Source organism: Chelmon rostratus, chromosome 3, assembly GCF_017976325.1.
Source record: "Chelmon rostratus isolate fCheRos1 chromosome 3, fCheRos1.pri, whole genome shotgun sequence".
NCBI classification, from domain to species: domain Eukaryota; kingdom Metazoa; phylum Chordata; class Actinopteri; order Chaetodontiformes; family Chaetodontidae; genus Chelmon; species Chelmon rostratus.
In genome coordinates, this window is record NC_055660.1 from 3,973,090 (window position 1) to 3,999,379 (window position 26,290).

General features: G+C 44.9%; 2 protein-coding genes across 3 annotated transcripts; one reads left to right on the plus strand and one right to left on the minus strand.

Moving 5' to 3' along the window:
- Window positions 1-729: 729 nt before the first annotated feature.
- Window positions 730-14,217, plus strand: tmem184c (transmembrane protein 184C). Its single transcript, XM_041965396.1, has 10 exons — window positions 730-1,324; window positions 1,983-2,113; window positions 2,202-2,238; window positions 2,366-2,571; window positions 3,451-3,525; window positions 3,634-3,727; window positions 3,866-3,978; window positions 4,162-4,261; window positions 12,276-12,447; window positions 12,560-14,217. The coding sequence occupies exons 1-10, from the start codon at window positions 1,208-1,210 to the stop codon at window positions 12,868-12,870; spliced, it is 1,356 nt and encodes a 451-aa protein (XP_041821330.1). The 5' UTR covers window positions 730-1,207; the 3' UTR covers window positions 12,871-14,217.
- A 55-nt stretch (window positions 14,218-14,272) lies between these two features.
- Window positions 14,273-25,571, minus strand: prmt9 (protein arginine methyltransferase 9). Of its 2 annotated transcripts, XM_041965378.1 has the most exons (13): window positions 25,275-25,571; window positions 24,651-24,850; window positions 24,336-24,484; window positions 23,965-24,201; window positions 23,616-23,783; window positions 23,326-23,428; window positions 22,895-23,004; window positions 22,591-22,783; window positions 21,032-21,215; window positions 18,066-18,756; window positions 17,830-17,983; window positions 15,475-15,597; window positions 14,273-14,954 (listed from the first exon to the last, which is right to left on the minus strand). In XM_041965378.1, the coding sequence occupies exons 2-13, from the start codon at window positions 24,846-24,848 to the stop codon at window positions 14,712-14,714; spliced, it is 2,553 nt and encodes an 850-aa protein (XP_041821312.1). In that variant the 5' UTR covers window positions 24,849-24,850; window positions 25,275-25,571; the 3' UTR covers window positions 14,273-14,711. The 2 variants fall into 2 exon arrangements, with proteins under 2 accessions (XP_041821312.1, XP_041821320.1); XM_041965386.1 differs by lacking the exons at window positions 24,336-24,484; window positions 24,651-24,850; window positions 25,275-25,571 and having other exon boundaries at window positions 23,987-24,119.
- Window positions 25,572-26,290: the final 719 nt, after the last annotated feature.

Consider the following 26,290-nt stretch of genomic DNA (forward strand, 5'->3'; position numbering starts at 1 on the left):
GTTCATCTTAGTCTTTGAATTTGCAGGACTCCATTCGAGGAACAAAAGTAAATGTACAAGACAAGCAGTATTATAATGTGCATTTGTCTGGTATCTTGTATTTTAGTCAGAATTGCTAATAATAAATTAATGAATTAATTAATAAAAAAATGTACAAATCTCTTGTAAAAATGGAAACACGAATGGACAATAACTACTTTGGGTGGTTTTAAAGTACAGAGCAGTAGTATGCAGGCTCATTTAGGCATCAGACATAATAAATAGCTTTATATTTTATCAAAAGGAAAAATCTTTTTCTTGCATTTTTTCAGGCAGAGATTCCTTTATATGCCTGTAACTTCACTAGAAGTGGGAGTAAAACGATTTATTTGCAAATGGAATTTTTATGTAACCAGTGACCTAACAACTGCATAAATATCCCAGAAAAGGTCACATTTTCACGTGGTCTGGATGGCGTAAATGTGACCAATAGAACAGTTTAGGAAAGCACATGATGGAAAGAACCGCTGGCACAGTGAGATTCAGCACTGGTATCCTGGTAATTGTTAATTCACATTGCCATCTACTGGCGAAAGCACAGATCACCTGGTCAATGAGAATGCAGAGCAACCAAACTAGTCACAAGAACGTCAGGATGGTTAAGAAAATCCTTTTTATCGATTGGCCAATCGCCTCAACACCACCAATCAGAGTCTAGGACGTAGGCGGGACATCTTGAGGCAACAACAGGAAGTACAGCAATGACTTTTTTGGAAACTTTTACCAACGCAGACCTACTAAAAAACACTTTTAAGAGTTAGTTCATCTAAATATTCGATTGATGTATTAGTCGGGAGTTTTAAAATATTGCGTTAGACATTGAGATACTTTCAACGGTTCAGACCAGACCATCTTGCTTTGTTTGTTTACATGGTAAAACAGATGACAAGCTAATGTTAGCAACCTAGCTGGTTAAATCGAGTCATATGAGCTGGTAATTATCCAGCAGCTTTGTCCTCTTTAATGAAACTTAACGTAAGTGAAAGAGCCAGCGTACATGTACAGTACTGAAGGGTTGTCTTATGTCGCAGTGAGCCGTTGGAAGTGTAACAATGCGAAGCTAACGTTAAACGTGTCGAGCGTTGGCAGCTTTTGTTAGACGACTGGAAGTGTTAAGTCGCTGAACCTGCGGCCGGTTTTAAAGGCCTTGCAGCGTCTTCATGTCAACATGCCTTGTTCCTGTGGGAACTGGAGGAGATGGATTCGGCCGCTGGTCGTCGTGCTGTATATACTGTTGCTGTTAGTCGTCCTGCCCTTGTGCATCTGGGAACTGCAGAAGTCAGAGGTCAGTTCGGACAGCTGATTGATCTGATTGACATGCTGCTTAATTATGATTCAGAGAGCCTGTTGGTTTAACACTGTGGTGAACTGCACTCCAGTATTGTATTCACAATCCAGTGTTTAGGTACTTGTACTTTACTTAGACACGTTAAATTCATGCTATATGAATCCTCCTCAACGTTTAAGAGGGAAATATTGAACTTGAATATTGAAAAAATTGACCATGTTGATTTCAGTTATAAACAGTTTGAAATGATCTTAATGCTCTGACAAAATTTGTGTCACATGTTTTAAGAAAATAAGGCGTCCGGAAGTTCGTTGATCAACTGTAAAATACTATTCAAACATGAATGTGTCCATAATAATAGTCGTAGAAGATAAAATCTTTGTAACCATTCTCCATTAAGAGTGCTGTTACTTTTGATTCTTACTTTTGAGTAGATATTTCTCATGACCCTTCTGTACTTTTCCTTTAAATGAGGGACTTTTAAAATGAAGTATTTACAAAATTGTGTTGCTGTTTTACTTAAATAAGGGATGTAAATACTGCTTCCACCCTGACCTAATTTTGATAGTAGATAAAAATGCTGGTTTCCCACACTTAAATGCACAGATGAGCGTAATGTTAACTGTGTTGACCGGTTCTTCCCTCGTAATGACAGGTTGGCACTCATAATAAAGCATGGTTCATTGCTGGGATATTTGTCTTCATGACCATACCCATATCATTATGGGGCATCCTGCAGCACCTGGTTCACTACACTCAGCCAGAGCTCCAGAAACCTATCATCAGGTAAAGATGTCAACAAACATGTCATCCATGAACAATGATCTGAAACTGTTTTTAAGTGCTTGTGTTTTTATTGTGTGTGTGTTTTTAGGATATTATGGATGGTCCCAATCTACAGCTTGGACAGTGTGAGTTGTGTATTATACGACCAAAGCCATTGTGCTACACATACTGTAAAGCATGTAAAATAAAAATAATGCCTTTACACTTTTTGAAAATTATGCATCCTCGCTTTCCTCTCTTTTTGTCTTGCAGTGGCTTGCTTTAAAATACCCCAGTATAGCCATTTATGTGGACACATGCAGAGAGTGCTACGAGGCCTATGTCATCTACAACTTCATGACCTTCCTGCTCAACTACCTGGAAAATCAGTATCCCAGCCTGGTGATGATGCTGGAGGTGCAGGAGCAGCAGAAACACCTGCCCCCTCTTTGCTGCTGCCCGCCCTGGCCAATGGGAGAGTAAGTTTCCTTTACAACACTTTTACAATAAGGACTTGTATACATGCAATCCACGTGGGATCGGCCGTACTATGTGGCAGCCGGCACACTGTACAGCTGTACAAATGCTTAGTTTGAATCTAACACCAGTCAATTTAATGTAAAACTATCATTGCCCTCCATGCTTTGACCCAAACATGTCAGCTTAACTGACCATACACATAGTGCCTTCATATCACCATCTTCTTGAATTGCCCTCAATTCGAGATCTAACTGACTTTTCATTATGGGTTTATCTGTTCTATCTATTGTCAGTGTTCTGAATTCAAACAGTGTCTCTTTGATATTTCATTCAGTTAGGTGTTTACAGTTTTGAAGTAAAGAAACAAAAAAATAAAAGGTTAAAAGTTTGTTTCTTGAAGTTGCACTTAGTTTGAGTTTGTCTCAGTGTTTTTAATTTAAATAGCAAACAGATCAGTGACAGTCAGCAGCTTCAAATTAGCCTCAGTCAGGCAACATTCATAATTGGTTTACACGATCATTTCTTGTTTACGTGACTTGTTGTCCTTCAGAACTGAAGCAGAACAAATCGACATGTGCCTGAAGCTCAGCAGCATCAGCCTCATTGATTAACTTTGCCCTGTTTAGATTTTTAACCCTTGAGAGGATCGTTGCGTTGCGCATGTGGATACCACAGACCACGATCGAATGTGGTTGAGGAAAATTCGGACGCTCATTTTTGTTTGAGTCATTGCACTTGAATCGAGGATCTGCTCACCATGTTTCTTATGAATTGAAATATGGTTGTATTTTAAATTCAACAGATGTTGCTGTTATCAGCAAACTAGATATTTTAGAGGCAATTAAATTCTAATTCAAATCTTGAAATTTCCTCTGCAGGGTTTTACTACTGAGATGCAAATTGGGAGTGTTGCAGTACACAGTTGTAAGACCCGTCACAACAGTGATTGCCTTGTGAGTAGACTCTGCTCCTCAAGCACTTAATTTTATTCATGTCAATCAAAGCTTTCTGGTAACTGTTTGTGTTGCTGTCCGTCGTGGCTGTTTGCTTCTTCTTCCCAGGATCTGTCAGCTGTGTAAAGTGTACGATGAAGGCAATTTTAGCTCAACAAACGCATGGACGTACCTGGTCATCTTCAACAATATGTCTCAGCTGGTAATACTGCTGTGTTTTTTAACGAGTCTAAATGTAATTTGCTTCAGGTATCTCACATTAGGGCCTGGGAGCATGTTAGGAGATAGGATGGACATAAATTTTTAACCAGGTTTCTCTCTCTGTCTTCTCTCGATCTAGTTTGCCATGTACTGCCTGGTGCTGTTCTACAGGGCTCTGAGAGAGGAACTGAGTCCAATCAAACCAGTGGGCAAATTCCTCTGTGTCAAAATGGTGGTTTTCGTCTCTTTCTGGTAATTCTCAGTGTGTTTAAACTTAATGACACGAGCTGGACATTTCTGAACACATACTTTGCCTGAGCTGTTTGCACCTTGCTTGTATACACTGTATATGTTGGTGAAGCATGCTTCCAGTCTCTTGATTTACGTAGGCAGTGGCATCAGATTGAAGGCTGAGAATGATTATTTTGGTTCTAGGCAAGCTGTGTTCATTGCTTTGCTGGTGAAAGTGGGCATTATCTCCGAGAAACGCACGTGGGACTGGCAAAGTGTGGAGGCTGTAGCTACTGGCCTGCAGGTAAGCTGACGTGTATGTAGTTAAGAATTATTAATGTGTGACGATAACTTAATGTGCTGAGTTTGAGCTCAGAGTTAATATCTGGTATATGTAACCATATGGCCTCCACTTGTTATGTTTGTTGTAGGAAGTGTCTGATACAACTTGACTTTTTGTCAGTGTGAAACACCAACAGAACTCCCCAAACTGCCCTGTTTCATCACATCACATAAGACTGTGTTGATGTTGTTTGCCAAATAATCTGTTGTTTTTTTCTTGTCATTTATGCACAACATATCCTATACATCGCTCATATCCTAACATTTTGTGCAATATTGCATATTTCCTTTACATTCTGTGCAGTATTACATTTTTTTTTACTGTTTTGTATGTTTTATTTTTCTGTGCAATAGTAATTATTATTATTTTTAATCTGAAGGCAGCATACATAGTTTTTTCCAGTTATTGGGGCAATACATATTTTGTATATTTTTTTTCTACATATTTTTTTCTTTCATATAGTCAAAAAAATTTTACTTGTATAATATGTACATATATAAATATATAGTCTACTTTCTAAATTTTGTATTTCGTTTTTTTGAATTTTTGTTCTCTGTTGCTATTTTTCTTCCCACTGCTATTACATGCTGCTGTAATGCCCAAATTTCCCCGGCTGGGGATAAAAAACTTTTAACCTATCTTATTATGCTGCCCTCACAACTGCGTTCCTGTGCAGAGCTAGACAGCTAGCTAACAGTGAAGAGATTGCACGCTGGAAATTCCTTTTCTCCCTTTTATTTTGTCTTCTTCTTTCTCATTCATTTACACTCTTTGTCTTACACTCTTTACATTCCAATAGCGCTCTCTCTCATTTACTGTAAAACTGCAATAAAACAAGAAAATAAAACATACATGAATTTCACATAAGAAATCCGAATACGTAACACAACGCATTGTAATCTATTTATAGCCCTCACGGAACGAGACCTAGCGTAGCTAGGGCAATCTGACTAGCAGAACATATCAGGACATTAAACATCACGTTTTGGGACATCTAGACCAAAATTACGGGTACAAACAAGCAGATGTAAGTGCTATCTTGCTTACAAAATGAATCTAACACAAAACAATACTTACAGACAAATATTGTCCAAGGCTCAAGTGTGGATAGGAAACGAAATGTGAGCACTGAAAGTCTGTCCCGTTCATGAAGTCAGATACAATAAAACTTAACAGGAAGTGGATAATTGGCGCAAGAAGGCGCAATAACGAAAATGACCACTAGATGGCGGTATTCACCATCAAAATTACGACAACTCAGTCAGGGCTTCTTACAGAAGGCAGAACACTCCCCGCTTGGCGTATAACTATTATGCCACTACAAACTACTTAAACACAAAATGCACTTAAGTTTCAAAAGGATATGGTGTTCAGCTTTCTTCAGAAAGCAGAAGGACGATCTCTGAGATGGGTCTCAGAAGAACTTTCACGGTTCCATCACGGACGATCTTCACTTCCACCTTGCGGATCCTCTTGTCTCCGCTCGGCAGCGTGTTGACGATCAATCCCACAGGCCATTCATTCCTGTGGGCTTGACTGTCCTTGAGTAGGACGACGTCGCCCATCTTGACGCTCGGCCTCTCGGCGGTCCACTTTCGGCGGCCCTGCAGCGTGGATAAGTAGTCTCTCCTCCATCTCTTCCAGAAGGTGTTTGCAAGGCACTGTACATGTTTCCACTGCTTTCCATGCAATTCCGCCATCTGGAAGTTTCCAGAGGGCGCAGAGATGGTACTCATCTTCTGGGTCAGGAGCATAGCTGGGGTAAGAACTGTGGGCGCATCTGGGTCGGATGACACAGGTACAAGGGGTCTCGCATTCATTATAGCCATGACTTCGGCCATAAGAGTGCTCAACACTTCGTATGTCAGGCGAGTGTGTGTTGTCTGGAGCAGCATGGCATCCAGGATGCGCCTAGCAACGCCGATGAGTCTTTCCCAAGCCCCCCCCATGTGTGAAGAATGGGGCGGGTTAAAGATCCAGGAGCACCCCCTGCCCTGGAGGTAAGTTGAGACTGGGGAGTCTTCTGTGTCGATGCCCAGCTCTTTACAGGCCCCAACAAAATTGGTCCCTCTGTCGGAACGGAGAAGCTTGGCTGGGCCGCGGATGGCAAAAAACCTTCTCAAGGCATTGATGAAGCTGTCGGTGGTCATGGACTCTATGAGCTCAAAGTGGACAGCCCTGGTCGACATGCATGTGAATATCACTGCCCAGCGCTTGCTGTCCGCACTTCCTCCTCTTGTCCGCCGCGTCATGATGGTCCATGGTCCGAAGACATCCAGGCCTACGTGGGTGAAGGGAGGCTCTGGAGTGAGCCTGTCGGGAGGCAGGTCGGCCATCTTCTGTTCCTCCAGGCGCCTGCGTAGCTTGCGGCAGATCACACACCTATGGATGACAGCAGACACCAGACGCTTACCTCCGACGATCCAGTATCCGGCTGCTCTCACGGCACCCTCTGTTATGTGGCGCCCCTGGTGTACTACTTGTTCGTGGTAGTACCTCACCAGCAGTGTAGCGATGTGGTGAGTGTGTGGGATAATCAGAGGATGCTTCTCTTCCCTTGGCAGGTCCGGGGCAGATGAGATGCGACCTCCGACCCGCAGCAGGCCACTTTCGTCAGTCACTGGGTTGAGCTTCTTGAGGGGACTTTGTTTGGGAAGCTCGCTGCCCTCTCTGAGGCAGTCTAGTTCGGTTTCGTAGGTGTCATGCTGGACAGCACGGATGATGACACTCTCTGCATGGGATAGCTCGCTTGTGGTGAGTGTGTCTCTGAACGAGGCCCACCTGTTACGTGCCGAGCTGGCTGGGTTCCCTTTGAAGGATGCGGCAACATGGATGAGCCTGGCTGTGGCTTTGCAGAGGTTCCTCCACTTAGAAAATCTTTCGAAGCGCTGAGACCCAAGACCAGCATCCAGGGCTCTGGTGGCCAGAACCGCAACCTCGGGCCGGATCTCTGCGTCTGCTTCGGGTTCGACGAGGGTGAAGACGTTGGGTTCTGAAGTCTCCTCTGTGTTCTCACGTGTGAGGAAGCTGGGACCAGTGAGCCAACTGCTTTGCTGCAGCTCTCCTGCCGGCATGAACCTGGTGGCATGGTCCGCAGGATTTAGGTCTGTTGGGGTGTAGGACCACTGGTCTGGATGGGTGGACTGCCTGATGCGGGTCACCCTGTTGGCTACGTAGACGTAGAATCTTCTCGACGAATTGTGGATGTAGCCAAGCACGATCCTACTGTCGGTGAAGAACCTGACAGCATCCACATCAATGTCCATCTCGTCTCTGATCAGCTCGTACATCTGTACAGCTAGCACGGCTGCACAGAGCTCGAGACGGGGAATGGTATGGGCAGGACGAGGCGCCAGCCTGGACTTCCCCATGACGAAGCCCACATGCGGTTTGGTGTCAGAGGTGACTGCTCTCAGGTATGCGACGGCGCCTATGGCTACTGTGGAGGCATCAGAAAAGATGCAGAGTTCTCGCCTCTGAGTGGAGGTCAGTAGCACGGGGATGTAGCACCTTTTTATGTGCAGGTCTTCCAGAACTTTTAGCGAGTCTCTCCACGCGTTCCACTTAGTCTCTTTCTCTGGGTCGAGTGGAGTGTCCCACCCCTGGTCTGTAGACAGCTCTCTCACTAATGCCTTTCCTTGCATTACAACAGGAGCGACAAACCCCAGGGGGTCGTAAAGGCTGTTGACCGTGGACAAGATACCTCTGCGGGTGTACGGCTTCTCTTCCTCCGACACCAAGAAGGTAAAGCTGTCCGTTTCCAGGTTCCAGGAGAGGCCAAGGCTTCTCTGGAGAGGGAGAGGATCGATGCCGAGTTCCAGATCTTTCAGGTCTTTGGAACGGTCTTGTTCAGGTAAGGCTTCCATCACCTGTTCGCTGTTTGATGCCACCTTATGCAGCCTCAGGTTCGACTCTGCGAGCATGTCTTTGGTTCTTGTGATGAGGTCTATCGCTTGCTCGGGTGTGGCGACAGAGGTCAGCCCGTCATCGACATAGAACTGGCGCTCCACGAACTGTCTTGCGTCGGAGCCGTATTGTGCTTCACCTCTCTCGGCGGCTCGCCTCATGCAGTAGATGGCGATAGCTGGGGATGGGGTGTTCCCAAATACATGGACTTTCATCCGGTATTCCACCACGGGCTTGCTTAAGTCGTTGTCCTCATACCAGAGGTAGCGGAGGTAGTCTCTATGATCACTTCTGACCACAAAGCAATAAAACATTTGTTGCACATCTGCTGTGATGGCGATCGGGTCTTTTCTAAATCGAAGGAGCACTCCTAACAGCGTGTTGTTTAAGTCAGGGCCGCTGAGGAGTACATTGTTCAGGCTGGTCCCTTCACACTCTGCGCTAGAGTCGAACACAATTCTGATTTGACCCGGCTTCTTCGGGTGGTACACACCGAACGTGGGGAGGTACCAGTGTTCTTTACCTGGCTCCAGGGGTGGCGCACGCTCGGCCTGGTCGTTGTCCAGCATTCTCTGCATGAACTCGGTGTAGTGGTTTTTCATTTCTGGCTTTTTCTCCAGTGTCTTCCTGAGTGAGGCTAGGCGATTCTCCGCCTGTGCCCGGTTGCTGGGGAGGAGACGCCGTGGCAACCGGAACGGTAGGGGCGCTACCCAGCTGTGATCGTCATCCTGGTAGACCTCCTTCTCCATGATGGTCAGGAACGCTTTGTCGTCCATTGACAGCGCTGGTTTATTGTCGTCTCTCGAGCTCTCGAAGACGGTGTGCCTCAGCTCATCTGTGCTCGCTGCCTGGTCCAGGTCATCCGTCAGCTGGGTGGAGGAGAGGCATTGGTGACGGTGTGGCTTGCCACTGTAGTCTTCCTTCACCTGGATGTTGTGTGGACAGGGACGGAGAAAAGATGCACGGCCATTGGGTAACACACTTGCCTTGAACACGTTGACTTCAGCTGGTTTGTGGACAGCATCCAGACAGGCCTCGCCCACGATGACCCAGCCCAGGTCGAGTCGTTGCGCATAAGGAGCGTTGTGTGGCCCGTTGATCTGCTCCCGTACCTTGTGGACTCTCAGGATGTCTCTTCCTAAGAGCAGGAGGATGGGTGCGCTGGGGTCCACAGCAGGAATCTTGTGCGCAACTGGCTGGAGGTGTGGGTGGTTGAATGCCACATCTGGCGATGGGATTTCCGATCGATCATCGGGCACCATGTCGCACTCGATCAGCGTGGGGAGTGGGAGTTGCAGTTCTCCATCCATGGACTCGAGCACGAAGTTGCTGGCTCGCCTGCCGAAGGTCTCTGTAGTCCCCGAGCAGGTCTTTAGTGTGTACGGTGCTGAGCTGGCATTTACCCCGAAGAGGTTGAAGAACTCTGCCTTCGCGAGAGACTTGTTACTCTGTTCGTCCAGCACTGCATACATCTTGACTGCATTTTCTTTTTTCCCTGCAGGAAATGCTTTGATCAGGCAGATCTTGGCGCATGAGCGTGGGGTGTCTGCATTGCCACATACCTCAGTGCAGAAACTGGACACGGTCGCCGGTGTGTCCTTGGTCGGCTCCCCGCTTTCCTCTTTGTGAGCTTGGTTATTCTCTGCAGGTGGAGGAGGACCAGGGTGTAGAGCTGCTATATGTTTTTCACTACTGCACTCGGTGCATTTGATGGGCACCTTGCAGTCTTTTGCAACATGCTGAGTTGACCCACAACACTTGTAGCATATGTGGTTGTCTTGCAAATATGCCTTACGTTCATCAATAGTCTTTAGTCTAAAAGCCTTACACTTTTTCAGTGGGTGTGGCTTCTTATGCAGTGGGCACTCCCGATCTGGTTCGCTGGTGCTTCGTCCTGTGGAACGAGGAGGACTGTCACTGGGCTTGGATGAAGCGTCAGTCTTGTGTACTGTGACTGTAGCTTTCTGGCTTGGCTTTATAGCCTTGTCTGGTTTGGACGGTGTGGAGGTGGTGAAGACGAAGCTGGGGTCGTTACGCACTTTGGCCTGTTGGCGGACGAACTCTGAAAAGAGCGGGAAAGGAGGGAAAGTTACCCCGTGATCTTCTTTGAACCTGGACCCCTTGGCGATCCATTTCTCTTGAAGGCTGTAGGGTAACTTTTCCGCGATGGGGTTCACCCCCCGGGCTGTGTCTAGGTAGGCGAGGCCGGGGAGGTAACCATCTGCCTTCGCACACTCCAGTTCGAGCAGGATGTCACCCAGTTCCCGGAGCTTGGCGCTGTCTTTGTTAGTCAGCTTGGGGAAATCTTCCAGCTTTTTAAGTAATGCGTGTTCGATAACCTCCGGTGTGCCATAACATTCTTCTAGGCGTTGCCACACCATGCTGAGGCCGGCGCCGGGATTGAGGACGTGCACTGAGCGTATTCTTTTTGCATGTTCCGCTGATTCGGCTCCAAGCCATTTAACTAATAAGTCCAGCTCCTCTCTATGGGAGAGGTTTAAATCTTGAGTGGCAGTCACAAAAGATGCTTTCCATGACCAGTAATGTTCAGGGCGGTCATCAAACTTGAGGAGGCCAGAGCTGACGAGCTCTCGCCGCATGAGGTACCTGGCGAGGTCTTGTGCTGGTTGTGGCTCCAGTGGAGTCGCTCTCTGAGTGTTGGTGGGCGGCTGCAAGTTGTTGGGGTATGCCCTCGGTGAAGGCCTGACGCTAGGCTCTTCTCTTTTAATGTTTGTAGCATTCAGCATTGGATATTGGTGAACAGCTGGCCTGGGCCCGGCATCACTGTGTCCAAATGCTCTTTGAAGCTCCACTGGTGGATGTTGCAGTGGCTGTGGTTGTCTGTGAAACAGCTGTGCATGTTGCTGGACATAATTACCGACTCGTTCAGCTGCATTGAGGGGCTTTTCAGTGACGACTGGCCCGCAGAGCTTCTCCCCGCTTTCACTCTCCTCTTCCTCCTCGTAGGCAGCTGCTTCAGCTTCGCGGACAGCAGCGTTCTTTTGGCAGCTGAGGAGATGGAGACTGGCTTCGAGTTCAGCTCTTTGCCTCAATGCGTTAGCTTCAAGCTCGGCTTTCTGTCTCATCATACTGGCTTCTTTTTCAGCAAAACCTAGTTGTGTCTGTGCAGCCTTTAATTTGGCCCGTGCTCTAGCAGCGGCTGTTGATGTTGATCTCCTGCTGGAGCACAGCGAGGAGTGATGGGATTTTTCTGAGCGGGCCTCTGGTGTTTTGAAAGGCTCTTGGTGTTCAGTTGACTGGGGAACATTGTTGGTTGGCTCTGCATCAGCTCCACCTTGTGTCTGTTCGCCCTCCTCACGTTCTGGGATGACTGAATGATGACTCATGGTTTCTTTTCTTCAATAATCTTGTTACTTGAGCCCGCTGCGCTGATGTCTTTTTACTATGCTGCCCTCACAACTGCGTTCCTGTGCAGAGCTAGACAGCTAGCTAACAGTGAAGAGATTGCACGCTGGAAATTCCTTTTCTCCCTTTTATTTTGTCTTCTTCTTTCTCATTCATTTACACTCTTTGTCTTACACTCTTTACATTCCAATAGCGCTCTCTCTCATTTACTGTAAAACTGCAATAAAACAAGAAAATAAAACATACATGAATTTCACATAAGAAATCCGAATACGTAACACAACGCATTGTAATCTATTTATAGCCCTCACGGAACGAGACCTAGCGTAGCTAGGGCAATCTGACTAGCAGAACATATCAGGACATTAAACATCACGTTTTGGGACATCTAGACCAAAATTACGGGTACAAACAAGCAGATGTAAGTGCTATCTTGCTTACAAAATGAATCTAACACAAAACAATACTTACAGACAAATATTGTCCAAGGCTCAAGTGTGGATAGGAAACGAAATGTGAGCACTGAAAGTCTGTCCCGTTCATGAAGTCAGATACAATAAAACTTAACAGGAAGTGGATAATTGGCGCAAGAAGGCGCAATAACGAAAATGACCACTAGATGGCGGTATTCACCATCAAAATTACGACAACTCAGTCAGGGCTTCTTACAGAAGGCAGAACACTTATCTTATATTTCACGCAGGATTTCATCATCTGTGTGGAGATGTTTCTGGCAGCCATCGCCCATCACTTCAGCTTCACCTACAAGCCTTACATCCAGGAGGCTGAGGAGGGATCCTGCTTTGACTCGTTCATGGCAATGTGGGACATCTCTGATGTCAGAGCAGACATTTCTGAACAAGTCCGCAATGTCGGTAGGTGTCTCCTGGCTGCTGTGGTACTTGCACAGTTACGTAATGTGAGCGTCTCTGGCATATTCGTCAACACAGATACAATGGTAAAGATGTTTTTTGTCCTCACTGACAGGGAGAACAGTTATGGGTCGACCGAGGAAGTCCTACTTCGGCGAGGCGGAGAATGATGGAGAGCGATCTGGTCTGCTCTCTTCAGGCTCCCAAGATGCCATCACAGAAGCGGCATCCAACCCCGTGTCACCCAAAGGTCAGTACCAGGGCCTGGGCAGAACCCTCACACCGCACTCTTTGTCAGCCCCCGCTGGGCTCAGCTCTGCCGCGTGGGATGAAGGATATGAGGCTCAACCTGAAGAAGCCCAGGAGGAAGAGCGGACCAACCAAACCAAAGAACCAACAGAAGCAGACCTCATAGTGATCACCTAACCTGTCACCAACAGACTCTCACAGACGTGGTTGGGCAGGACCAAAATACAGCCTTGCCAGTGTTCTTTCAGACATTACTGTACAGACGCAACATTAAACGAAACTGTTGTTTAAAAGGGCACATCAACCAATAGTAGAAGTTTGTGAAACCAGATGGACCTCTGTGACAGCTCCAAGAATGTTCAGTCAAGTAATGGCACTAAATCATTTGGATGGATAACATGCACGTTGTGCAGTCTCCTGTACACGGGAGTCATTTGGCTCAGTCGGCTCTGTCAGAATGGATTTGCGTTCGTGGTAATTGGGAAAGACTTTCAGTCATTTTTAACGTGCATCACAAAGAGCACGCGTCTCCTCAAAGAACAAAGTCTCTGCTGGCGTCCTTCTTGAGATGAGACGCCACAGGAAGCCTCCCGAGGTCAGAGCCAATCACGCGTGTGTATCATTAATTACACATACAAACTATCACACTTTTTTTTTTTTTTTTTTTTTGGTGTCGTCTCAGTCATATCATGATCTCAGATGTGACAGAAGAATCTGCTACACTAAAAGCACATTAGATGTCCAGAATAGTCTATTTTTTTTGTCCGAGACTGCAGAAGATGCATATTCCCGTGGGAGGGGATGAAAAGAGCAGAAGCATCAGATTTTATGGATGCACATTTAAGAGTAGTTTAGAGATAGACTGGCTGAAAGATGTGTCCAGGCCGACAGTATGGCATCACTGCAGAATCAATATTAATATGATTTCCTAAGGGTTTGAGTATATACTATGAGTACAGTCCAAGTATTGAAACAACACACTTAATTCCGTCTGAAACTTTACAATCAGCACGTTCTAGTTCATACAGCTCGCTGTAGTGTTTAATAGGAATTTATTCACTCGTCCTCTCAGATGCCTTCTTGTATGTGCCATGGAACTAGTCTATCCAATATATCAATTTATATTCCAGGGTCAGTTATTCTTTGATTATGCGAGCTCTCATCTTATCTGATCAGATGCTCACCATCGTTCTTAGCCTTCAAGCTGGAATAACTTTGCAGGTGCTGCGCCTAAGCCATTCACTTCCCCCGTTAGATTCTCCGAGCTCTTTCGTTGTCGTGACTTCCGAGGATTCGTGCAGGGATATTGACATGTTTAATGTGCAGTGCAGGAAAGCGGTTTGTGTCAGAAAATGTAGAAATGTATCAGATCAACAGTATAATCTGCATCGTGTCCAGCTAAAGAATGCTGCATTGCCTTACAGGATTTTATTTTTCTAAATCATATCCGAGCTGATTTAAATGTTCCACATCTTAATTTAAGTCCATCCCTGACAGTCTCTTCAATAAATCAGATTAACTGCATTTAAACTGATTTCTTTCTTTTGTTGCTTTCATGAAGAAGAAAACTCACTTTGTTTTATTGTTGCAATGTTTTTATTGATACCGACAAACATCTTTACAAAAACATCTGCGCCCATAATCAAGGGACAACTATAATATTTATATCATACAAACATTTTAAGTACAAACTTTAACTGTCCTATGATCTTATAGCACAATTTAGAAATAAAAACGTAACTTGAAGGGTAAGTCTTTCTGATCATGACTACCCGGCGTCCTACTGGTACTACCGGGTTTGGTTCACACAGTCTTCTTCTGAATCTCACAGCAGAGATCCAATGTGTCTGGAAAAACTTGGTATTTATGAAAAATGACACTGAGGAAGGTAAACCTTTAAATGATACCAGAGAGGGGTGGAATGCACTGTATTTAATGCATTTCCCTTTGTGGCCACAGCTTCTTTGATAGAAGCACAACATACATAGCGAGTAACTGAAAAACTACAGTGTTGGCGATTATTGCTCCATTTGCCCGGCGGCATTCTCTAAAAGGGCTGATATGGAGATGGTGCTTTTGTGAAGCTTCACAGTGAGGCGGACCCAGTCTCCAGCTCGTACCTCCAGGGGCTGCTGCAGCACAACGGCTGCCTGCTTCCAGTGAGAGTTCGGGCTGAGGGTGCTGACACTGATCTCCTGGTCCAGATAGATGTGGTACCAGAAGGGAATTGCGGTTATTCTGCCTGCAGACGTAGCCTGGACCTGGGAAGCAGGGATTATGCTTAATGGTACATAAGAACAGTCAGGTATACTGTGCTCTGAGTCAGTTACCTATATATATATATATATATATATATATATATATATGTTTTGCTTCTGTTTAATGACACACAAACTTTAAATTCTGGTTCCTTTTAGTTGTATCATGACCAATAAGTTATTTCCTTTTGCATTTAATATTTATGGTCTTTGCACCTCATGCTTGATCTCTGGATGAATGTTAAAAGCACCTTCTGGAGTGTCTGAAAATATTTTAATGTTCCAAAAGTTTTTCAAGCTGTTTAAAAGTTTTATCTCTGAAAGTTCAAACTGTGGTTTTGTGCTGAATTCAAAGAGGACGTGGAGTAAAGTTAGAAGTTTGTCCAGGCGAGATGTGCGCTGTGTGTCTTAGTGAGTGTGACTCAGTTCTTGGGTTTTAGTGCAATACGTTAATGTACCAGGAAGTAGCTCAGGGATTTTTGAGAGTCAATGCATGAATCCAGGTTTCAGGTTCTAGTCTTACCTTTACTTGTCTGTCAATGTAGTTTGCGTTGGCATTCATTAGGTCAAGAACAAAGAGCTCCACCGACTCACTGAGGTGTTTGCACTCCAGTGTGGAAAAGTCCAGAAACACATGGACCGGTACCTAAAGCACATAAAAGACAAACACGATGTTAGTGAGTCGTTTGCAGCAGAAAAAGGAAAGGACCATGTGGTGATTATCAACCAGAAGGTCACTCAGAGAGCGCAGACATTCACCAAGGCCGGTCGTCCACTTTTCAAATCTGCAAGGTCACAGCTGATATTACTGCACGTTCTCTTAAAGTTCGAACATTTTTCCTTAATATTTCTGCATATAGCAATGTAACACAAAGCAGGTGCTCCTGATGCACAGGTTGGCAACCACTGTCTGCAAGACCGGGAACGGATTTCTCCAATAAAATCAAGACAAACTGCTCTGACTTTATAATTGTGGCTGTATGATTTTGTGTGTCAGAAAAAAAAAAGAGAAACACTGCTGCAGGATATCAGACATGATAAGCAGACTCACAGCTGTCACTGTCACTCTCTCACAGACCACGATTCATCCACATTCAGGTTTAATTCGTAGTGTCACTGGATCATCACTCAATCACTGATTGATGCTCAAACTCTTGAAAAGTCAGCGGGCAGGCCGCGGCTGCAGGGCTGCAGACAGCAGGAGAAACCGAAGTGGCAGCGCAGAAAGTGTCACTGTTTCCTTTACCGCAGAACAAAAGAATCTTTCCTCCTCCCTGTCACAGTTGTGTAGACCTCGGAGCCTGCTGTTTGATGTGCTTGATGTAATGTGTACTGATGGATTCAGGTAGGAATGTCTTGGGCCAAGCTGTGTGTTGTGTCTTGTGTGACAGTTGTGCTAGAAAGTGCCCTCCGCTGAGGGCTTCAAAGACAACATCTGTTAAAACAAACGACCGTCCCGTGTGGGGCCTGCGGAATTAGAGCACAAACACGACGCTGGGAGAAAAAAAAAAAAAAGGATAATTTCCAGACCAAATAAAGAAAAAGAATTCAAAGGGATTTCGCAGCTTCTTTAATGCAGCTGGGAAACGCACATCAAAGAGGAGAGCGCAACAGAAAACACAGTCCTGGACCTCAGCACTCCGAGTGAAAAACCGTGTTCAACAAAAGACAACCCAGACGCGGCAGGAAACAAAACAACTGCATGCACAGTCTGATTAACTTGGGCAAGTAAAATCTGTCCTGAGATTTGTTTTTGCAGCTTTATAGTATTGCACTATATGTCAGTCATATTTAACAAAACCCAAAAGTAACAGATTTGCTCCTAATGGGCGAACTTTGAATGTGATGCAAGCTTGCTAACCCGGCGTACTGTATGTGAAAACTGTCAATATTGACTGTTGCATCAGGAACATGAGACAGAATACAAGATACAAGATTTTGCAACTTGTGTTGCGACGACTGCAGAAATTTCTGCTTGACAACATGGCTCGGTCATTACTCTGATAGAATTCAAAACCACTATTTAGTAAGAACACATTCAAAAGTTTTACCTCATGAACAAACAGAAGTTAATATCATCAGCTTCCTGTTCATATTCTACACCTGACGTCCTTTAAGACACACACTGTGGCCTCCACACTGAAAACATATCCTTGAATCTGTTATATTAATATTTACTCCCGGTTCAGGAAAGTCAACAAGAATATAAATGGATTTATAGCGCAGACATAGAAACACCTGAACCCCACTGAGGCTGGATTTGAACACAGAATACGATATATCAGCCAATATTCGTTTTTTAACATTAACACTTATATATTTTTGTTTTTTAACATTTGCTCAATAAATAACTGCAAACGGGATGCATACTGACATTTTACACGACAGTAAAAATACACGTCAGTTCTGGCTGAAATTTGTCACTGCTTATATTGTCACATACACTGAAAACCAGTATGTCTGTGATAAGCCACCATTGAGTCATGCCATTATCACCTGACTGTCACCTGGTAACTTGTAAGACCAAAGTTAGTGCTGATTAGTTAGTCAGGCTATTCTTAATGACATGCCGGCTATAAAACAGTGCGGTTTAGTAATGGTCATGCCTCACACTGTTGTTTGATTAGATGCTTCTTTGAATAAGTAACTAACTGAACTGCAGCATCACATCTGATGCCACATTTCCTGCAACGTAGGTTCCTTCACCTCTTCCCTGAGAAGAGGCCAAATCTTTTTCCAAGTCCAAGATTTAAAAAAGACAGAAAAATACAAAACCCTGCAGAAACCGTTAGCTCCTCGAGTCAAGATCTTTGCATGCAAAGTAAACACCGTAAATAAGTTAGCCGTGATACGTGCTAGCTTGTGTCGGTAAACTTACGGTGAACTGGTTGATGAAGGGAGCGATATTGAATCCCAGTGTTGGCTCCTGACCCTGAACAGCACTCTCCAGCAGCAGCGTGTCGGACTCCACCAGCACACCGTGCACCACAATCTTTTCTGGGAAAATGCGTCCTCCTTCCTCCAGCAGACACCTCATAGAGATCAGAGATATATTTTGCCATGAAACGTCAAAAGCACACTTCTGCATGCCCGTCTCTGGCTGCTTCCCCTTACCTGGCAAGAGAAGCCTTCTCCATCAACTTCTGTCTAATGAGACCACAAGTCTCCACACAGTCCAGAATGATGGCACTCCACAGCTTCTCTCTGGACGGCCTTTGCAGCATCCCCTGCTCATCCTCCACGTGGTTGAGCCAGAACTCCAGATGCTGTTCTGGGATGTTACTGGAGCGAGCCAGCCTCTTTAGGACTTCCTGTTGCTTGTGCTTTTCCACAGAGCTGTACGCTTTTACATGACCGTGGCTGGCGGCGATGAGGGAGAGCAGAGAGAAGCCCTCTGACACGTCGAGGACATAGAGCAGGTCGCTACAGTCTGCCGAGTCTGACTGAACACCTGATCCTCGCTCCTGGTTTTGCCATTTGACCTTCAGCTGGGAGATGAGCTTGGCCAGCGCGCTGCAAAAGTTCTGATGGTAATCATGGTTGTTCAGGAGCGCCATCTCTGAGCATTCCAGCATGCTGAAGTCTTTAGTCTGATGCTGGTCAGTCTGAAGACACGCCAGCGCACTGCACAGTTCTGCCTCTGGGTTTGGATTTGACATGGGGTTTCCGGGGTGCTGCGGATCCAACCGCTTGTCTAGGTGGATTTCATGGCCACCTCTCAGCACAGCGACACTGCAGAGCCTCAGGTAGGCATCTCTGCAGGAGACTTCAACAATCAGCTCGTCTTGAGGTTTCAGGAGAAAACCTGGAAAGAAACACAGAAAGAAACCAGAGTGTGGTAGATGGCATTGGATGTCAGGTAGGAGTTATAATTTGGTTGGCATATTTTTTTAATCAGACAGTTCCTGATTTAAATCACAATTTTGCGAGCCTTTCTCACCACATGTAGACTTTGGGCATAAGGCTCTAGGTAGGTAGTGGTAGTGGACCTGTGTGTTGTCACCTGTGTGGAAGAACCTTAAGCTGGCAACCTACACGCTGATCTATGCCTAACCTGGTCGCCAACGCTACGAACGTAAACAAGCTAGCAGCTGCTACCTTCTCTTTTGCAGGGACTCGGCCATTTTAATACCAGGGCTTCCTTCCCACATGCAAATGTCCCACCAAAACAAGTCCCCCCTCAAAACTAGTTTGCAAGGGCACTGTTGCTACATCCTGGGCATTGCGCCTCCAAAGACAACTGCTATTGGCTCAAAGCAACAGCGTTTTTTCCCCCCCTGTCCTAGAGTGATAGCGGGTGCAGCCAGACTGTTCTCTGTTCTCTGGCTGTGGAGACTACAAACTATAATTTTACCAGTTTTAGACAGTTTTATGTAGGTCATGTTCAAAGTTCTACATCTGCTTGTGCTGAAACGTTTGAAAAAAAAAGGGTTCTGTAGAGAAACATCTTTATATTTCACTAAGTTAAGTGTCAAAAAAAGTCTGCTCTGGTTTTGATACTAAGGCATCATCAGGTATCTTATCAGCACTAGTGACAAAACATTTTAATGATGACCTGCGTGACTTCAGGCTTTATGTACAACTGCTGCAAAACAGAGAAACACCTGAGATGGGAACAAAAAGAAAAAATATGTGCAGGTAAAATTAACGCTCTATAAATGCTAAGCTAACAGGGGTCTAAGGGTAGAGGGTGTCAAATGCTGCACACATTGTTTTTGGGATGTATATGTAAACAAAATAGTCTTGACATTGAATTTTAAAACGGTGAAGAAGGGGTAGAAAGAGGCAGAGAGGTGCAGAGAGGGAAAGGGAGAGCGAGCCCAACGGAGAAATGAGATTCAGGGGACCGGGTGCACAGAGGGAGGGGGAGAGGCTCAGAAAGGATTCCTACAGGAATAACATCTGTTCATGTCTTCGTGTCGGCGCGCGGCTCGTCAGAGGCATTTGGGAAAAATGCATATTTATCGCCTATAAGAATTTCATGAACACTAAAGAGTGTCACAGGCGATCACGGCGCACACGTCACAGCGGCCGGGAAACGGATGTCGGTGATCACCGGGAAAGGTGGCGGCTCCCCCGACGCTGCCTTCGCCAATTAGCGGGGCAGCGAGATGCTGTTGGGCCCCGTCTGAAAAGACGATGCGCTGCGATGCCAACTGGAACATGTCACCTCATGTCGGTGCCTGTTAGGTTCACTGTGGCCTGGCACAATGGGAGAGGAGAGAATACGGAGTGCTCCGAGAGGCACGCGCTTTAAACTTTATCTTGCTTAACAAATATCAAATTTACTTTGGTGTTACAGCTTTATTTCAAGCCTTGAAGACCATAAAAGTGGTGTTATATTTATTTGGTACAGTGGTGTATTCCATTAATAGGCCTTATAAATGCACTGGATTTTTTTACACTGGCATATTGTGGACTTGAGTGGTGATAATGAAGTATCAGGTTTTCAAGACTTTCAGGGAGCTTTTTGTGGCATTACAGGGAGGTGAAGTACAAACAGTCAGGAATTTTTCTCAAAAATTAACTGACAGTTGTAATAAAGTAGCAGTGATGATTATAGGCTGAAATATGTCCTGCAAGCATTATTGAACACAGTTAAACATTTTTGAATGATAAACCAAAGATATTTTTAAAATCTCATTTCTTTTCTTGAACACAAATTGAACTCAAACTGAAAATTCTTTCTTTTACTCTTTTCATCTAATCATTTCTCTCACTTTCTCTCTGTTATTTTCCACCATATTTGTGAAACAGTGTAAGAACTGAATTGAGGAAAGATTTTTGCACAAATGCATCCGATAAAAATATTTGAAACATAAAACGTGTTAAATACTGTGTGTAGTCTTCAACATACACTGCCCTCTTCTGGTGTAACATGGAAATGCATGATAAATAGAGGAGCTGAGCAGAAAATAAAGGAAGCTTGATTACAGCTTTGTAAACATGCTGAAGCCTTGAAACAACCCTGGATGCACTGTTGCAGATGGACCAAGCTGATTTATCTGAGACTTAAAACCAGTAAAAATGAGCGTGAAATATGTTGCCAAACGTCCTCCATGGTGTCCCACGTTACGTACCCTTGGTGCTGTGGACAGGGTAGATGGCTTGCTCCCAGCAGGTGTCCTCCTGCGGCCCAGTGGACAGACTGCTCTCCTCATCCAGGTGGAGCTGGAACCACACAGCCAGGGCGTCCAGCTCCCCCTCCTGAGTGACCGGCAGGTAGATCCTCTGAGCCTCCCTGGAGCTCAGCCCCTCCAGTTCCTGCAGGTGACCAATACAAAACGGTTCAAGATTATTGGTTAAAATGGCAAAAATCATCACAAGTTTGGCTGTAAACATAGGTGAAAAATAGGGAAATAAGATTTAATGTTAAAAAAGGGGGCTCTGAATGTTATCTGCCTCTGACAGCTTGGGTGTTACTGGTCTTGTAGCTTCAAGTCAAAAGCTGAGAAGAGTTATGTAAAGATATAGGAATACATTTCATACTCTGCATAAATATACTGTCAGTTTCATAAATCACAAGTCTAATTCTAAACCAGACAGGCTACCGACTTTATTTTCATGCAGCCCAGTAACACTGATATGATATTAATTCTGTCCCGTCTGGCTGCTGGCAAGCAACAAGACTCTCTGCTGCAACAGCATGAGATGTAATAGAGCAAACATCGTCTAGGTGATTATAAATGCACCTTACTGGAGCCGTCTCTTTTGTGCCACTTTGCCAGTGCACTGGGGCTACTTTAAAATAGTCCAAAATCAGCAAAAAATAAATGGCAATACTCATTGCAGAGACTCTGAAGGCCTCCTGATGTTCTAAAGGTGGTAATGCAAACAGGATTTCAGTGATATAACATCTCAACCTCTTAAATAGAAAATTGCAAGATGAATGTGTTGTAAAAGTATTTTTCAGTCCTGCTTATTTCTACGTTATTGAGATTGAGACACAAACTCACAGCTGATTTCACAAGCCATTTTTTATCTGTTTGAATCTAATGCGGTGCACAGAGAACTACATAACTAACTGAATTACAATGCAGTGCTCCTAACTTTAAATATCACTCTGCTAAAGTGAATTTGACTCTCTCTCTCTCACACACACACACACACACACACACACACACACACACACACACAGATTCTAGACACAGTATCACACAAGTCCCTGGTGCATGTGTGTGGATAAATATTCTCAGTGATAAATACTGACAAATTATCCTACAGGTTCTGTCTGGCAGACAAATGCCGTCTCTCCAGTCTGCCAAGTGTGCACTGGGAGCTAATAAATCAGGCAACAATCCCTGCAGGCCCATACTGTAGCTACATAATAAGTGGCCGCTGATGTACAATATTTTAGCCTGCGAGGCAGCCAATATGTTTCATGGGAACAATAGACATATGGTCAGGTGAATTAATTATTTTTCTCAGAGCTGCATTAATCTGCTTGACTCAAGGCAACAAATACGCGTTGCACGATGGGATTTCTCCCATGGCTGCATGTCAGGCACAAAGAACATGCAAAAGTTAAGTTAAGCACATTAATTTGACAGTAGCTGGATTCATTCAATTATCACATCACTGGATGATATGCTGTGTGTTGAGCTGATGACACGCTGTTGTCTTTCCTGCTCCTGCTCACCTGCACGTTGTTGAAATCTATGTTGAGGGCTGTGAATGGCTCCGTGAGGGGTTTATACCCCCCCGGCAGTCTGCTCAGCCTCTCTGTGGTGTACGGCTCCATGGATTCATCCGGCTCAGGGCTGCAGCTCACCGGGCTGCGGAGCTCCCCGGCTGCAGCCATGGACAGGCTGCCCACCTCTGACACGCAAAGCCTGGGTGAAAAACAAAGCGGTGTCATGGTGCTGCTTCTAAAGAACACCTTCTTCTGTGTGTCTCTCTCTCACAGCCTATCGACAGGAATTCAGATGGACTCCGGGGCCTACCGGTGATGCCTGCGGATCTCGAGGCACTCGACAGCCATACCAAACACTGTGGCTCCGGCGGGGATGACTCGTCCTGTCGCAGACTGCTCCTGGAATTCATTCTCGCCTCTCTTTAGGACAAGAAACACGTGATTTTAATAAAAGCTACACACTACAGCTGTGAAATGTCACAACTTGGGTACCATGGACGTTGCCCAATGAGATCTGCACTTTGCTGGACATTTTAAAAGCAACTTCCAGGGGAAACGCTTCAATTCATTTATTTTTCTACTTTGTGAGTTGACAGGGAGCGCCATGAAGGCCAACATTAGTCAGGATTTTCAACCCTGTATGTCAGTGCAAATGGCAATAATTTCTGGGTGCATCAGACTCTGGCACATTGAGAAAAAGTTCAGTTTCCTGTTTGTGTTTAATAATGCAAGGTACTGTACCTGTGGAGGTAGCAGCAGGTGGTGCCAGGCATGAATGAGACTCTCTATGATGCCCTCTCCAAACAATCCTGCATCCACCGTCTCTGTCACCACCAAGGAAACCCTGAGAAAAACAAAGCATTGAATGGAAAAACATGAGAAACACTACTTAGCTCTTAAACATGAGCATGAATTTCGTACCAGCACAAAAAAAAGATAAAAGATACTGCGCTTGTAGGATGAACTTAAAATAGTTTTGGTATAAATACTGTAATTTATTATATGGATTGTAGTTTCACTTCAGATTGTACCTGTGTGGGATGTCCTTCGGCACTTCCATCTCCAGAGATTTCATATGGAGGATCCTGATGCTACCATCCATTCCGTTAGCGGTCACCACCTCACAGGCCAATTCATACATGGTCTTCGACAGTTCACAGGCATACACCTCAGCGGCCCCTGCCTTCTTAGCACACATACTTAACAGACAGAAGCAGGAAATCAGAATAATGATACCCACACATGAAAACACAGGTCCTGCTCTAGCTGTAGCCAAAAGAATAAACAGAGTGTGTGTTTGGGTCGTAACGTACAATTAAAAAGAGCTCTCCATCACTCACAGAATAAAAAGTTTCCAAAATCTCAATGAAAATATCTCACCCAAGGATCCCAGTGCCAGTACCTATGTCAAGTACAGTGCTGCAGCCGCTCTGAACAGCCTTCTGAATGGCTTGCTGGTACTTCCGGTTCCTCCCATGGTCGTTGAGCATTAAGAAATGCCAGCGCTCCACCAGCCAGTTGGCCACACGGTAGAAGTTCTCCCTGGCTTCTGGATAGTCTGGTCTCAGCTTCAACGCTTTGTGGAAATGACCTGCAGCTTCATCTCTAAAGCCCATTCTGGATGTGAAGAGGAGCCACAACATAGTAAAAAAAAACATCTTGAGCAGATAATTCGTCTAAATAATGTAACGCTACATTATGCACTGTAATTACAGGAGTGGTGATGCATTGTAGGAAGATGAGGGTAATACCTGAACAGGTGTTCACCCATGCTGTTCAGGATAACCTCATCAGCAGGAAACAGTTCCAGCGCTTGTTCATAACAGTCGAAGAGGTCCTGAATGCGGCCCACAGAGTCCAGCTCCTCTGTCCATTTGAAGAGAGTGAACCTGAAGGACTCCTAAAAGGGAGACATCACAACATTTAGCCCCAAAGTTAAACACCTTTCTACTCTGCGGCAGTAAACGCAGACTGCTGCGGGTACGATTGTGGCTGGTTACGTGTGCACAATGTTTGGCTGTGAACGTAGGCAGACAGGTTTTCAGAGGAGGGTAAACAGTCATTACCCTTGCAAAGTCCTTAAACACAGGCGCGAGGTTGAGGACAAGAAGGTAGTGCACAAACGCAGTCCCATAATCTTGGCTGAACAGGCACTGCTGGGCACTTTCTAGGGAACTGGAGACCAGCTCGTTCCTGGCAGGGTCCTCTCTGCGTCGCCTTCGAGCCCTCCTGCCATGCTTTGGCCGTGCGCTGGCATTAGGCATCCCTTGCAGGAAAAGAAGAGTGGAGAGTCTATCAAGAAGTGATAATGTCTGATGATACCATACAGACTGATGCCACTTTTAATTGGACAAAAAGGTTCCCCACATGACTCTGTACTGTAGGTTCACAGGCTACGGAAGCCGATTTCTGGCAAAAAACACATTTTTTTTTTTTAATTGTGAGAATAGTAAATTTCTGTATTTCGTAACATAAGATAAGAAATGGATCATTTTTTGACTTCTAGTTTTGACTTACCAACGCATCTAGGCTAAACGGTCTTCCACGGATGCGAAAAGTTTGATTAATGACAACATAAATAAGAAATATTTGATAGGTAAGCAACTGTTTATTATAAAAGAGCGTTAAGAAAGGCATTTTAAACAAAATGCTAAGTACTTTCCAGCCATCACTAATTAATGTTGACTTACTGTATGTTGTTTTAGATCACAGGCGGCGGTATGAGACGCTCACTACTGTTTGGTTAAGGTAGCGTTGCTAATCTTGCCATCACGCGAAACGGGAGTCGTTAGCATCGTTGGGAGCAAACCTTCGTCTAGCGGCAGGCTAACGTTAGCTCACATGATAAAAGCTTATCTGACAGTCGCTACGACAAGCTAGCTGCATGTCAGAAAATCACCCTATCCGCTTATATTCACGCTGTAACGGCTGAGTGTTGATTAAAACCGTAAATCACATATCTGCTACGGATCATGCATCGTCTACCGTTAAACAAGAAACGCGTCCGCGCGCTAAACAGCTCGGGAAGAAACATGCAAAGGGACAAGGTTCCGCGAGTGCAATTTTAACTAAGTTTCTGATATATGAAGTTACGAGCAGAGCGTATTATCTGAAGAAAAGTTGACGAATAATGATTTCCGTATTTGTTTACAAATTACGCTACAGTAAATGTTTACGCCTCAGATTTGCCAGTGGACGGAATCAATCACAGGCGAGTCTTGAAGCACAATCAAAGACTACAAAGGATAAAGATAGTTACGATCCCTACGTTTTTAAAACGTGCATACATATTTTTTCCTATATGCTTGTAACTGCGTCCTGTGTTTTGCATGTGGCATTCTAGTTGGTTAAACCCTTAAGTATAATTATTTGCTCACGCTTCTTCACTTTAAAATCAAATGCCATCGTTATTGCCTCTATTCCAGAGTGTTTTTGATGCATGTAAAGGAAGTGGCTGATAGTAGCTCCACCTTCTAGTGATAGCCACTGTTTGTGATTGACAATTGGAGTAGTCTGCCCTCAGATTAGAATTTTTTTCCCTTCTGCTCCTCCAGCACTGTTTAGTTTCAGTGACTATTGACGTTGAGGTTTTTAGATGTTCACCAGCTTTTCACTCTCTGTTTATTGTTGTGGCCTGCGTCACATTGAAGGAATTATAGGTATAACCTAGATGTCTAAAAACTTAGCCAAGTTTAGTTTTAACATG

Bases quoted from the DNA above. Each gene is read 5' to 3' on its own strand.
- tmem184c (XM_041965396.1), top strand. From the start codon at position 1,208: ATGCCTTGTTCCTGTGGGAACTGGAGGAGATGGATTCGGCCGCTGGTC. The intron at 2,114-2,201 runs GTAAAGATGTCA...GTGTGTTTTTAG, and splicing joins CTCCAGAAACCTATCATCAG to GATATTATGGATGGTCCCAA. The intron at 2,572-3,450 runs GTAAGTTTCCTT...TTTCCTCTGCAG, and splicing joins CCGCCCTGGCCAATGGGAGA to GGTTTTACTACTGAGATGCA.
- prmt9 (XM_041965378.1), bottom strand. From the start codon at position 24,848: ATGCCTAATGCCAGCGCACGGCCAAAGCATGGCAGGAGGGCTCGAAGG. The intron at 24,202-24,335 runs GTATTACCCTCA...CTTCACATCCAG, and splicing joins ATGGGTGAACACCTGTTCAG to AATGGGCTTTAGAGATGAAG. The intron at 22,784-22,894 runs GTAGGCCCCGGA...TTTTTCACCCAG, and splicing joins GAGATCCGCAGGCATCACCG to GCTTTGCGTGTCAGAGGTGG.